The sequence below is a fragment of the Mizuhopecten yessoensis genome, unplaced genomic scaffold, assembly GCF_002113885.1.
Source record: "Mizuhopecten yessoensis strain PY_sf001 unplaced genomic scaffold, ASM211388v2 scaffold10927, whole genome shotgun sequence".
NCBI lineage: Eukaryota > Metazoa > Mollusca > Bivalvia > Pectinida > Pectinidae > Mizuhopecten > Mizuhopecten yessoensis.
In genome coordinates this window covers 33,989-48,818 of record NW_018408791.1, presented here as the reverse complement: position 1 = coordinate 48,818, position 14,830 = coordinate 33,989, and the positions used below count along the sequence as shown (strand labels likewise).

Here is a 14,830-nt window from a genome sequence, read left to right as displayed (position 1 = left end):
ATTGTAACTTTCTAGGTATAGTTACTAATACAAAGTTTTAGAAATAGCGTATTTAGTTATAACCGTGCTTCAACTAGTATACTGCGGATAGCCATTTTCATAACAGTTGTAACATAGGACACTCTCAACGTACAGTGTAGATTGTTTGTGGTAGAACTATAAGTCTTCAATCTGATTCACTGTAATTGTGAAAACTTCCAAAAAATTACCAGATATGTCAACTGCGTAACAGCTGTAACAACAACTAACACTTGTTTGTTAGTTTTAAATCAAATGAACAGCTACTTGTATTATAAGGGTCAAGGGAAAGCAAAATACCACATAAAGTTTACGCCGTATTGAAACAAAAAGAGGACACTCTCAACGTACAGTGTAGATTGTTTGTGGTAGAACTATACAGTCTTCAATCTGATTCACTGTAATTGTGAAAACTTCCAAATATCGTACCATTAATTCAAGGCAAAGTTACACTCCTTTCCGCAACAATAATTTAATTTAAAATATTATTTGACCTCAATCTTAAACAAATATCGAATAATATCCACAAAAAATAACTTTTCATGCAATGCATCATATTATTATTTTAACAGGAATAAAACACGAAATCTTTTAAAACTATATAAACTATTAAAAAACCATTGGTGGTCGGGAGTTTGTCTATTTATAGATATAGATATATGCAACTGTTATACTTACACGATGACGTATATATATTCCCCTCAGCCTCTGTCGTATGAAGGAAATAGCATCTGGAATAACCGGTGTATATATATGTGGGATTTTACCGTCTATATTACTTCTTTGACCCATATATATATATCTACGGTACACATATAACTAATAACTCTCTCATTCATACTAAGCAGACGTTCGTGGCAGTTAAAACAAATACTAAAGGATGCTCAGTACACTTGTCAGACGATTTCCCAGGTCAGCAATAACAACGGCGAACAGGAATCTTACAAAATGGTACATATATAAATATTTAACTAAACTGTTGTTTGGAAAGACTTACTTTAATAAAAATTAGGCGTTGAGATCAGTTTAAATTAATGTCACAAAAGAATGGTTAGAGGTGTGCTTTTAACACACAGTTTGCTCTTACCCTACCATGATCTGTACAGTGGTTTGGATGTAAAAAGTAATATTACTCGTACGTCTCTAAATTTGGTATGTGTGTATGTGTGCGCGTGTGAATTATTTGCATGTTCATGTTCTGGTTTATGTAAGTCTGGAAACAGCTACTTATCTACTTTTTGTATGTAAAAAAGGAAAATTAAAAATTGAACAGCTTTCATTTGACATTCATAGTCAATAGAACTACAATGAAAATGTCAATTTTGAGGGGCTCGCTAGCCACGACGTAAAAGACTAAGTGTTAGTTTGTGTAAGTTTGTTTATTTGTTTGAGTGGTTTTACGTCTGCTTCACTACCGAGTAGTTCAGTTATCCAGAGGACTATTAGTATGCATGTAATATGTGTTTATATATCCTTATATATGTATGCATAGAAAAACATGACTATTTAAAGAAATATACACGTGTGTTTCCCATCGTTACCCCACCAATTATATATCAATACATATGTATGTTACTTCAGTGTAACCCGACCAGTGACCTACAGCATCCGACAAATGGAACACAAAGACTTACCAGCCATCAACAACATCCTGGAAAGCGAGAAATGGGTGATGGAGAAGGCGTACACGGAATGTGCCTTTAAAACTGATCCTTCTGGCTTCTTTGTCGCGGAAAAGGATGACGGTGAAATAATAGGTAGGGTGCTTACTGTTTTACTTTCAACGTAATATCATTTTGTCCAGATACTTTTACTACTTTTCCACACATCCATACTAATTAAAGCTTTCTTTTAAATGAAGTATACAGAATCAAAACAACGTAGACAGGAACGGCAATCCCGGACTAAAATGTGTTCATCAACATATATAGAAATAAAAAGATAGGGAAAATGTGGGTCAACAAACTCTTTAAACAAAGTTTCATGTTTTGGTCATAACAGGACGATGAACGTAATACACGTATACATAACTGCACCTTAAAATGGAAATAAATACGTATGCCAAAATGAATCACACTACATCATACAGCTTTGCCTTCCTTCTACGAAGCATCGATATGCTAGGGTCAAAACCCCCAGAAAATACTTGTACATATTTTGTCAATGACAACAGGAAATTGAAAACGAGCACGAATGATCTACCGCCCTCCTACCATATCATACTATATTATTTTTATTGAGATATCTTTCATGATGGACTTTGAAGATTGAGTGTTTTCCAAATAAATGTTCAATGTTTTCAACAAGCAATACTCTTTTCTATGTTTCTAGGCTCCCATGGGTATATGTCGCACGCAGATAACGTAGCAACGATGGGGCTGTGGATGGTGAAGAAAGAATACAGACAGTCCAACGTAGGAATGGACTTGTACGGGAAAATTCATAAGGCAGTCGGAAACAAAAACCTAGGAACGTTTGTGTGGCCTTATTATCAGCAAAAGATCAAGGAAGAACATGGCGTCCAGCCAACCAAAGCATACATGACGTGGTACAATTACGGCCACATCGACCAACGGACGTGTAAGAACAAGGATGTCGAGGATTTCACGATACTTCCCTTAGGACAGGCCAGCCTCCCTGACCTGCTGGAGTACGATACAGAGATTCACAAAGTGGCGAGGGAGAAATACATGAGGAATTGGATAAGCCATGACAAGTCCAAGACTTGTGTGGCATTTCGTGGTGGTAAGGTTTGCGGGTACGGGGTACTGAGGTCCCAAGATTCCTACAACCAGATAGCTCCCTTGTATGCAGATGACAAAAGTGTAGCAAAAGGCTTGTTTCGTAATCTAGCAAGTGAAGTTCCCAAAGGGGAAAAGGTAGGATTTTCCAGTCCTTTTGAAAACTCATCTGCTACAGAGTTCGCTGCTATAAATAAAATGATGAAACCGGGAATCCCGCTGGTCATGATCTACAAGGATGCTCCAGTCAACGTCGACACAGACAAAGTGTTTGCTGTGTCATCTAATTCATTCGGCACATGTTAAAAACTACTAAATAACTCATGAAATGTACTGTTGTATTTATATTTGAACTCATGAGAAAAAGAAAAGTGTACATATGATGCTCAGAGAAATACAGGTTGTAATTTAATTTATTGTTTTTGTATACAATTGTAAACTTTTTATAATGTAAACGTGTTGTTGAAATTTGTTGTTTTTACACTTTTATATATATATATACTTCGTAATATGAAAAATGTTTAGGATTGAATGTTACTATGGCAGGGATAGCACAATTACATGAAAACTATTTTGTATAGTTTTTAATTATTACCTTCAACGAATCAAGTACTTAATCCTTTTCCCTGGCTACTTTTCGTGTTTACCAAGATAATGATCGGAAATGTACCCCGACTACTAATCAGGGTTACCCTAGCTTTTTTCTGGTATACACCAGCTATGAATCGGTTTTACCTACTGACTATTACTCGAGTAACCCCCCGGCTATTAGTCAGGTTTACCCCGGTTATTAATTAGGTTTACCCCTTCCCCCACCCCGGCTATTAATCAGATTTACCCCTGGCTATTAATCAGGTTTATCCCTTGATTATTTATCAAGTTTACCTCCTGACTATTACTCATTTTTACTCCATGACTATTAATCGGGTTTATCCTGACTATAAATCGGGTTTACCCCCTGACAATTAATCGGGTTTACTCCCCGACTATTAATCATACTTACACCCTGACTATTTATCGTTTACCACCAGATTTTTAGTCGGGTTTACCCCTAACAATTAATCAGCTAACCCCCTGACTATTAATCGTAGCTATTAAGCTTCTGCCAGAAAAAGGGAAGAGTATGGTGGTGAATAGTTAGGTGGAAATTATCTGTAATCGCGACGCATCATCTAAACTTCTATGAGCTGGAAATTTACAGTTAAAATAGAAACTATTGCGTGTGTGAGTTAAGTATACGTAGGACGACAACCAACGTACTTCATAAAAGTCGTGACGAGGAGCGTTCATTTACAGCATTACACAAATACATCAAGGATATTTAAACTCACCAACGGACCTCCTGTTTTAAAAATAGAACATATGAATGATGTTTTACATTTTATATGTTTGATATTCACTTACATAAACTACCCGAAAATTATCTTAAAGAAAGTACGTGATAGCTTCATTTAAGTCAAATTTTCTCAACCATGAATATCATTTTAAACATCTATATAGTACTACAGGCAATCCACATGTCATAAACATATAAAATGTAGGTCACATAAGTGTCACAGATAGAGTGCTGTACACAGCTACAACAGCAGAACAATTACTATACATTGCTGTGGTAGTATGTATCAGTAGTAGTCGAGGCTTAGTCATTTCCGAAAAATATACATTTAACTATAAATGAAGCATCAATTCAAAATATGATTCAGCATTATGTATGCAGTATATCAATCCATTTGTCTGTAATTCTGTGACAAAGACACTTAATAAGGTGGTAGCGATTTCCAGCAATATTAACCATTACTCATTGCATCGTTAATATTTGTAATTGGCACCAAGATATACAGGTTGTAACAATTATTTATATTTATCAATTTCAGTGAAAAGAAATGAGGGTTGTATTGGACAATCTGTTCAATTGCTCTGAAAATGTTCGTGTCCTGTAGAATCGGAAATAAATGTCTTGATATGTTCTTTTTATTTTTGTTTGTGTTCATTACCAATCATTTTGTATTTTCGCAAACTTCAAGAATAAAATAAAATTCTAATAAAGTGTTCATAATACCGTGCATATGATTGCATGTATAAATGATACGTCAGGAAAAGATCTGCACATAATTTGCATGCTGTCTTATCCTTTTATTTGTTCAAAACATACATTTTTCTTCATTTTTTAAAATTAAGATACGGTACATGAAATTCAGTTTTTGATGAATTAGATTCGTTATTTTTCAATGATAATACAAACAAAAAAATAATTTCCTTTTCGGCAAGTTGTATCATGTCTCGTGCCCAGCTGTACAAGCCTCCTTCCTTCGCTTCGCCATCTAGTTGCAAGTTGTATCATGCTCCATTCTAGGTTACACCAGCTTTTATCGGCCAGTTGTACCATGGCTCTTTGTCCAGTTGACTGTGCCTTCGTTGTCGAGTTGCACCAGTCTTCGTCAGACAGTTGTGAAATAAGTCGATGTTAAGTTGCACCAGTCTTCGTCAGACAGTTGTGACATGTGTCGTTGTTCAGTTGCACCAGTCTTCGTCAGACAGTTGTGAAATGCGTCGTTGTTCAGTTGTACTAGCCTTCGTCAGACAGTTGTACTATGCGTCGTTGTTCAGTTGTACTAGTCTTCGTCCGACAGTTGTGACATGCGTCGTTGTTCAATTGCACCAGTCTTCATCAGACAGTTGTGACATGCGTCGTTGTTTAATTGCACTAGTCTTTGTCAGACAGTTGTGACATGCGTCGTTGTACATTTGTACTAGCCTTCGTCAGACAGTTGTACTATGCGTCGTTGTTCAGTTGTACTAGTCTTCGTCAGACAGTTGTGACATGCGTCGTTGTTAAATTGCACCAGTCTTCGTCAGACAGTTGTACTGTGTGGTTGCTCAGTTACACCCGTCTTCGTCAGACAGTTGTGACATGCGTCGTTGTTAAATTGCACCAGTCTTCGTCAGACAGTTGTACTGTGTGGTTGCTCAGTTACACCCGTCTTCGTCAGACAGTTGTGACATGCGTCGTTGTTTAATTGCACTAGTCTTTGTCAGACAGTTGTGACATGCGTCGTTGTTTAATTGCACTAGTCTTTGTCAGACAGTTGTGACATGCGTCGTTGTTCAATTGCCCCAGTCTTCGTCAGACAGTTGTACTGTGTCGTTGCTCAGTTGCACCAGTCTTCGTCAGACAGTTGTGAAATAAGTCGATGTTAAGTGGCACCAGTCTTCGTCAGACAGTTGTGAAATAAGTCGATGTTAAGTTGCACCAGTCTTCGTCAGACAGTTGTGAAATAAGTCGATGTTAAGTTGCACCAGTCTTCGTCAGCCAGTTGTGACATGTGTCGTTGTTCAGTTGCCCCAGCCTTTGTCAGGCAGTTGTCCTATTTGTCGTTGTTCAGTTAACCCAGTCTTCGTCAGACAGTTGTGACATGCGCCGTTGTTTAATTGCACTAGTCTTCGTCAGACAGTTGTGGCATGCGTCGTTGTTCAATTGCACCAGTCTTCATCAGACAGTTGTGACATGCGTCGTTGTTAAATTGCACCAGTCTTCGTCAGACAGTTGTGAAATAAGTCGATGTTAAGTGGCACCAGTCTTCGTCAGACAGTTGTGAAATAAGTCGATGTTAAGTGGCACCAGTCTTCGTCAGACAGTTGTGAAATAAGTCGATGTTAAGTTGCACCGGTCTTCGTCAGACAGTTGTGACATGTGGCGTTGTTCAGTTGCACCAGCCTTTGTCAGACAGTTGTACTATTTGTCGTTGTTCAGTTGCACCAGTCTTAGTCAGACAGTTGTACTGTGTCGTTGCTCAGTTGCACCAGTCTTCGTCAGACAGTTGTGAAATAAGTCGATGTTAAGTTGCACCAGTCTTCGTCAGACAGTTGTGAAATAAGTCGATGTTAAGTGGCACCAGTCTTCGTCAGACAGTTGTGAAATAAGTCGATGTTAAGTGGCACCAGTCTTCGTCAGACAGTTGTGAAATAAGTCGATGTTAAGTTGCACCGGTCTTCGTCAGACAGTTGTGACATGTGTCGTTGTTCAGTTGCCCCAGCCTTTGTCAGGCAGTTGTACTATTTGTCGTTGTTCAGCTAAACCAGTCTTCGTCAGACAGTTGTGACAGGCGTCGTTGTTCAATTGCACCAGTCTTCATCAGACAGTTGTGACATGCGTCGTTGTTTAATTGCACTAGTCTTCGTCATACAGTTGTGACATGCGTCGTTGTTTAATTGCACTAGTCTTTGTCAGACAGTTGTGACATGCGTCGTTGTTAAATTGCACCAGTCTTCGTCAGACAGTTGTGAAATAAGTCGATGTTAAGTTGCACCGGTCTTCGTCAGACAGTTGTGACATGTGGCGTTGTTCAGTTGCACCAGCCTTTGTCAGACAGTTGTACTATTTGTCGTTGTTCAGTTAAACCAGTCTTCGTCAGAGAGTTGTGACATGCGTCGTTGTTCAATTGCCCCAGTCTTCGTCAGACAGTTGTGACATGTGTCGTTGTTCAGTTGCACCAGTCTTCGTCAGACAGTTGTGACATGAGTCGTAGTTCAGTTGCACCATCCTTTGTCAGGCAGTTGTATCCTGCGTCGTTGTCCAGTTGTGCCAGCTTTCGTCAGACAGTTGTACCAGCTTATCCTCCGGATATATTAGCGTTGTGGTCAATTCTACATTTGTAATAGGACGAGGAATAGTGATAAAGATAGTGCAGTCGCTGGGGCTCGAACCCGCGACCCTTGGCTCTCCAGCCCGATGCTCTACCGCTGAGCTAAAAGAAATTCCCTACAGCTGACGTTTGTTAGGCTACCTAATTAATCCACATCGTTTACACTATTCCCCCTTTTTTCAAACACAAACCCAGGTTCTTTGACTCCCCGCCAAGGGTTATCCTACCTTGAACGGGGAGGGTCACCGGCACCAATTTGTAATAGGACGAGAAATAGTGATAAGGATAGTGCCCGATGCTTTACCGCTGAGCTAAAGGGAAATTTTCTACAGCTGACGCTTGTAAGGCAATCTAGTTTATCCACATCTTTTACACATTTGTTGTCTTTCAGATGTTTCATTCTTCGTGGTTTAGTTGCTCAAGGGCCTTAACATGGCATCCATTTATGATTATGGTGATTAGATCATAAGAGCATGCCACAGGCTTACAGTTAGGTAAATATCCAAATTTCAACAAATATGTATATTAATTTTTATATATTATATTCCCTCTGCAGATAGAAAATAAATGTTAATACTGCTTGAATTGAAGGATCCTTGGTTAATCACGACGAAAAATAATGTGTTCCCAGTTAAAAGTTAAATAAATTAGAATAAAATAGGAATAAAAAGCATAAAAGTGTTGGTTTTGGTTAAGGGCTCTTTCAGGGCATTCATGTTCTAGTCCCCCTAAATTAATGTCATAAAAAGTAGCCCAGACAGAAATTCACGTATGTTGTTATTTTGTCAAAAAAGATACAGCCATCTAGAATGTCCTGTTACTTAGACTGGATCATATTGTACAGAAATAGAAGTAAACAAGTATTGGGTATAAAAGAGCGTGATCGTGGGTGAGAGGAGGAGTCTGACGTAAGCCTTGAGTGGGTTGCAGAATAGACTGTATCCTGATGTGATTGTGGGACTTAATACGCTTGTGAACTTTACCATCTGTGTTGGTTCTTTAATCTGGAGTCCAATCAAGACATCCTACATTATACTATCGTGACGAATAAATACGCTATTAGGTTATTTCGAACACGGAATTCTTAATTGACTCGACGCAAAATTGATATCGTAATACGAACGAAACGTCACAATATTATACACCATATACATAGACATACTACTTATAGTTTCGTTAACAAACTAGACAATTTTGATGTTAACATATGTAAATTGTAATCGTTAACAAACCAAATTAATCAGGAATGATTTCTTTTACTCTAGATGTTAATACACGAACTATATACAATGTGTTTAAATCTCCCGAGGTTTTTATCAGACCCACCATTTATACAAAATTGAGTCCCCTTGGCCTAAGAGGACGTTTCAGACTAAATTAGGATAAACTCCCTTAATCCCTACGGTAGAAGAAGGATTTTAAAGGTTTTACCTCTATTTCCCCTTTTTGGCCCGCCCCTCTGCCCCTAGGGGGGCAAAACCCATTGTTTATACAAAATTTAGTCCCATTGGCCTAAGGATGCTCCAGACCAAATTTAGTCAAAATCTACTTGGCCGTGCAGGACTAGAAGCGTTTTAAAGGAAAAGTTGACGGACGACGGACGCTGCGGTATGGCATAAGCATAACCTTCGGACCAGGTGAGTTAAAAACATACCCTCTCCGATTTCAAAGTTGCGAAGCAGTACACTTTCAAACATCTGAGTGAGATAGTCTTCAACCTGTGACATGAAATTTGTCTCATAGTCCCCCACATTAGTCTTGTAATCAACGTCAAATGTCATCCTCCTCTATTTGGACTCTGCTGTAAGGATGTTTTCCTGTGAAGGCGAGATCACTCCAAAAGACAACGGTAAATACACCTCATATCACACAGGGTCTGTCTTGATACCAACAGTCAGACAATATGAACCGGGATTTATAAAGTTCAACCGGTCAAAGACCGCCCTTCCTGTATTCGGGTCCAAAGTCACTTCCTTTAACCTCGTCAGTGTTCCATTGTTGTACAGTCAGATTGCCGAGGTCGATAGTGGCATTCCCAGTATGACCCTAGAAATAGAAAGTTTGCATGTTCCCACAAATACAGGCATTTATATTTTCTCTATGAAGTTTTTTGTTTTACATTTTGTCTGTGTTCATTGTCCATATGATATTTTGTAATCGAAGCGGTCACTTTACTTTCTTTGTAGATGTTGTCTCTTGTATATTTCTTTCTTGAATTCGTTTTTTTTTCGTTTCCCTGTAATTTTTGTCTAATGCATATATCAATTTCATATTTTCCTTTTTTCTTTCTTCGTCACTGATTTTGCCATTTTCATAATTTGCACATGTTTTGCCCACGCCACAAGGCTCGTTTGTTGTACCTCTGCTTTCTCTCATTATGAGTTTCCTTTTCATTTTGTTTTTCATGTTTCGTTTTTGCTTTGGACACAACAAACCTGTGCTATCGCCATTATCCATTGCTACTTCTGTTGAACCTGTACTTTCACTTCGATTCGATGTTTCTTGAACATCAATAACCATGTTTTCGATATCAATAGACAGTTGCTCGCTCTGGACAGTGACTGCTGTAACTTCGAACCTGTCATGCATGCTATAATTCATTGATATTGCTAACTGAAATAATGATCATATACATCTTGAATACAAGATCGATTCACAATCACACTTGTTCCACCTGGTATTTGCAAACCTTCAGCATTTCTTGAATGGGAATCAAAAGCAAGGTATCCACCAGCCTCCTTAATGATAATGAACGTGTTCCCTTTAAATGTAACAATTGCACCATGACTTTCAGGCTGATTTAACGCAGCATGTAATGCTTCATTAAGTGTTACAAACAGCAACATTTCTAGATCTTGACCCGTATGTCCAAGTGTTCCTTCAAGTGGTTCTTGAAATTGAAACTTGTATATTTTCCCATAACATTCTAATTCTCTTGGTATTTCATTTATGGACACATAGTCGCTGTGCATTGTGGAACTCCTTTGAAAGAAACCATATATTTCATCACCTTGAACCAGAATGTGATCTAGATCTGAGCGTATCCACAGTCATACCTCAAAGTCAGAGGTAAAACAACAAATCATTAATTAAATCAATTAATTGGAACATCACTTCTCAAAACTGATATTGACTCCTCTAGTTCGCCAATTTTATTTTATTTTTGGATGGCCCACCTCATCTTTGACATATAATGAAGTATTACAATTTAATCACTTGAGTAAAGACACCAAAAACATTATGTTCGATGGCATGGCCTACCAACTGATTGGTAATTATGCAAGTATATGATCACCAAAAAAGCTTGCCTTCATGGACAGAAACGTAGCTGCAAAGTTTAATTTTACTCATTTTTTTAGGTTTTCGAAGTCATCTATGATAAACTTATTCATGCTTATTAGTGTGTCCACAGAGAAAAAAAATGGCAAAAAAAAGTAGAAAAGGGACATCACACATGCGCATGTTTATGTCTGGTGTAATAAAAGGGCAGTTAATAAAAGATGTACTCTGGTATATTGTATAATTTTGTGTACATTTTTTTTATACATGTACATGTGTATGTTGTAGTTTGTCACTGTGTGGACATAATAAAAATCATTTTGAATAAAAAAAAAAATGCTATATTTAATATAACAATGTCATGGTCAAGGTCACCTTAACTTTTTTAAGAAATAAATTGTCAACGCTCTAGCAGCTTCATTCCTTGAGAGATTTTTGATCAAACTTTACACAATTACAAATAACCATAATATCTTGAACAAGATCGACTTTCAGGGCTGCAAGGTCAAGGCCTGAGATATTATTATATATTTGTTTTAGAAAATCCCAGTTTCATTAATTTATAATTCCTCTGTCATAATACTAACATTACAATTACTTGTATTATTTCATTAAAATTAGTTACAGGTAAGTAAATTATATACTTTTCATTTTCCCAAATCAGCATCATTGGGTGCCATCTTTATAAATTATTACAGTGTAATAGCTAGCGGTAGAGGACATGTATTGCTTAAGCAATACTCGGTATGCTTGTTAACTATGATAAACATCTTTTTTGTTTCGTCTCCTGGACACCACTTACAGTACATCAAACACCACACAGTGTAGGTTCTTAATCCCTTCCACTAACTTGTGCATGTCTACAGAGTAGCTGACTGAGTAGAGGGGGATTCCCAGAGTGCGAAATGACGTCACAGAATTGAAACTAGCTTTTTATCTATTTTCATTTCAAAATATTTTATTAAATCAATTGATTCAATGGGAATTGAGCTTTTTATCTATAACGGCTGGGTTTCGTTTCCGTGCAATAACTACAACAAATGCTAACCAATTTTCTTCAAACTTCACAGGGTTAAATGCCTTAAGGGCTCGGCCAAGTTTGATGACTACCTTCAGCGGACCTCATTTGGCGGAATTATGGCCCCTTTAATAACGATAAACATCATTATCTTCCGATTCTGATCATTTACTCTCCAATTGTCTTCAAACTTAGTAACAGCTAGGGTTCAATGATTAAGGTCTCGGCCAAGTTTGACAAGCACTTTAATCGGACTCCATTTGGTAGAGTCATTATCTGCAGTTTCTGCTTAATAACTCTAGCAGATATTAGATAAGGCTTTCTTTTCTTCGAGTTTCAAGCTTTACATTATGTCTCAACAGCAAAATATTCGCATGGTTAACCTAACCTCAATAATGTTTACCTACAATATGTCCTGAAAGAGGGGGATATAAATTCCACGAATTTGCTTGTTTATTTACTTTTGTTTTATATTATAGGTAAATGTCACAGCCAAATTTCATCATTTACATCCAAAGAGGCATGTTTACACAAAAACAGGAGAAACTGATGTCTGTGATGCTATCCTGGCGGACACTAAGGGATCCACCAAGCTCTCAATTTGGTCTAAAAAAATCTCACGAGTCCAGGAGGGCTAAACATACACTTTCAATTGCCTTGCTGTGAAAGAGTTCTTAAATGAAATCTTCCTGTAAACTTGTGCTGAAACAACATTTCTTTTAACAGATGACCTCAATGATGTACATCAAGATGAAATCTTTACTTCAACAGAAGAAGAAGGAACACCTGTTGTGATAAAAATGAACACTAGTAAATTTTGCAACAACTGCAAATCCATTTTGGATTTGCTACCAGTACACCAGCAAAAATAATCAATAAAGTGTGAAGCATGTGGCTTTAGGCAGCTTCTAAGTTCCATTAAATCAACATCAAGTGCTAAAATTAAACTTGATTCCCACCCAAACATGCTAGAAATACCAGATGCAGTTTTAAACTCATTCGAGCAATCATGATGAGGATGAAATTGAAGATTTTTTTCTTGAACATCAACTAAACATCTCACTTCCTACTAAAAGAAGCACTATTGTATCTGCCATCAAAACATCGGACACAAATGAATAGTAAAACCTGTATGTACATGAATGTTCAAATGATATTCATTACATAGAAGTTTTTAGCCATGGTCATCATCTGTCGTCGTGCGTAAACTTTTTACATTTCAAACTTCTTCTCAAGTTCAACCGATGGGATTGTGTTAATATGACTTATTTTGTGTTATTTTTTCATTTGCAACATGTCTAAAATATTATGTCTCCTTGTTTATTCAACTTTGGCCATTGACGGAGATAATTTATATAGGCTTTGCCTGTTATTCAATCCAATTGATTACGACATCTTGTCAATAAAAATTTGATGAAATGAAAATGAAAATGAAATGAACCGATGGGATTCAGTTGAAACGATCCAGAGATGGTCCTGACCAAGTGTTATTATTTGTTGGGTCAGTCTGAAATCCTGAGATGATCCTGATCAAGTGTTGTTAATTTTTTGAGGCAAAAAAACAGTGTTGTTATTTTTGCCTTTACTCCTAAAATAATCTGAGCTGTTTTAATCATTAATATTTGTTCCCACTACTGCTACTGTTATATTGTACATATATCTTTATAGTCAGATGACTGTTAAGGCATGTGGGCCTCTTATTTAGGCTCATGTTGACCTGTTGCCATTACCTTTTCACAAGTGTTGTCACTCATCAGTTGTGAGTCGTCCACACGATAGCTTGAGTAAATATTAGTGGATTTTTATGAAATTTGGTATGCAGCCCTATATTATTAAGATCTCGGAGGAGTTCAAAAATGGGACAGAGTTATTGCCCTTTGTAGGGTTTCCATACACCACACTCTCTTTCATAGCGTTATACCTCTCACTCTCTTTGATAAACTATCGATTTATAACTTTTATATTATTCATAAGTATTTGTTTTTGTTTTATATCAAGCCTGCTTATATTTTTGTATCCTCTCCTCGCTCCCCATCACTCCAGCTCCTCGCAAAACATCGATTTCAACATACCAAATATCATTTCATTCACTCACTCACTCTTTCATTCATTTGTTTCACTCACTCTTTCATTCACTTGTTAACTCTTGCACGACTGTCCCATTCATTCGTGTTACGCTACCTCAAAAAGGGAGGTAACTACCGTGTTACTGCCGGAAGTACAGCCCCAGCTAGCTGACGCACGTGTCTCTCTCCAGCAGAAACACAGTAGTTCGTGGTAAAAGTAAGTACATTGTCATCGCAAATATATGTAATAATGATGTCCCAGTAGCTATATAATCGTGTGACTTGTCAACTATTCCCGTAGTACTCATAGGCATCTCGGAAATCATAGATATACATAAAGATTAAGATGGTAGACTATTACTCATCAACATAAAGTTAAATGATAATATATATATACTATTGTAAATGTGTATGCACCTAATGAAAGACACACAAGAAATACTTTTTATAAGCATGTAAATACTATCATATCAGAACATAGTCAAGGGTTAATTATCATCGGAAGTGATTGGAACGAAATACTACAAGCAGATGATAGAAAATCTAGGAATATACCAAATCAAACTGTAAGTAACCTAAAAATATTGATAAAAGAGTATAAACTACTAAATTCATGGAAACTAAAAATTTCAAATAAACAACAATTCACATGGAAACGAAAAAATGTAAGCAATGAAGCAAGTAAAATAGATTTCTTAATACAAAAAGAAATTGTACAGAAAATAATATCTTCTGATATCGGACCAGTACTCTACAGATCTACAGATCACCAAGCAGTATCACTCATCATCGATATAAAAACTAGCTCGAGGGCCAGGTTATTGGAAACTTAACAATAGCTTACTTGAAGACATAGACTATCAAACCTTAATAATCAAAGTATTAAATAAATATAACCACATGGAAAGTAATGATCAAATAACAATGCAAACCATATGGGACCTTTGTAAAATAGAAATACAAGAAAAATCAGTATAGTTTGGGAAAAAAGAGCAAGTCTAAGGGAAGATGTACTTAAAGATTTAGAGAATCAATTAAAAGAAAAAATGAAAATGAAGCAAATAC

At 37.0% G+C, this 14,830-nt stretch overlaps 1 protein-coding gene across 2 annotated transcripts; it reads left to right on the top strand.

Annotated features, from left to right (window-relative positions):
* Positions 1-867: 867 nt before the first annotated feature.
* On the top strand, positions 868-3,206 carry LOC110463779. 2 transcript variants are annotated; one of them, XM_021518636.1, is made up of 3 exons: positions 868-969; positions 1,600-1,775; positions 2,350-3,206. In XM_021518636.1, the coding sequence occupies exons 1-3, from the start codon at positions 899-901 to the stop codon at positions 3,063-3,065; spliced, it is 963 nt and encodes a 320-aa protein (XP_021374311.1). In that variant the 5' UTR covers positions 868-898; the 3' UTR covers positions 3,066-3,206. The 2 variants fall into 2 exon arrangements, with proteins under 2 accessions (XP_021374311.1, XP_021374312.1); XM_021518637.1 differs by lacking the exon at positions 868-969 and adding an exon at positions 1,396-1,471.
* The last annotated feature ends 11,624 nt before the right edge of the window (positions 3,207-14,830 follow it).

Excerpts from the sequence above, each read along its gene's own strand:
- LOC110463779 (XM_021518636.1), top strand. The coding sequence starts at position 899 with ATGCTCAGTACACTTGTCAGACGATTTCCCAGGTCAGCAATAACAACG. Across the intron at positions 970-1,599 it reads AACAGGAATCTTACAAAATG|TGTAACCCGACCAGTGACCT; the intron begins GTACATATATAA and ends ATGTTACTTCAG. Across the intron at positions 1,776-2,349 it reads GGATGACGGTGAAATAATAG|GCTCCCATGGGTATATGTCG; the intron begins GTAGGGTGCTTA and ends CTATGTTTCTAG.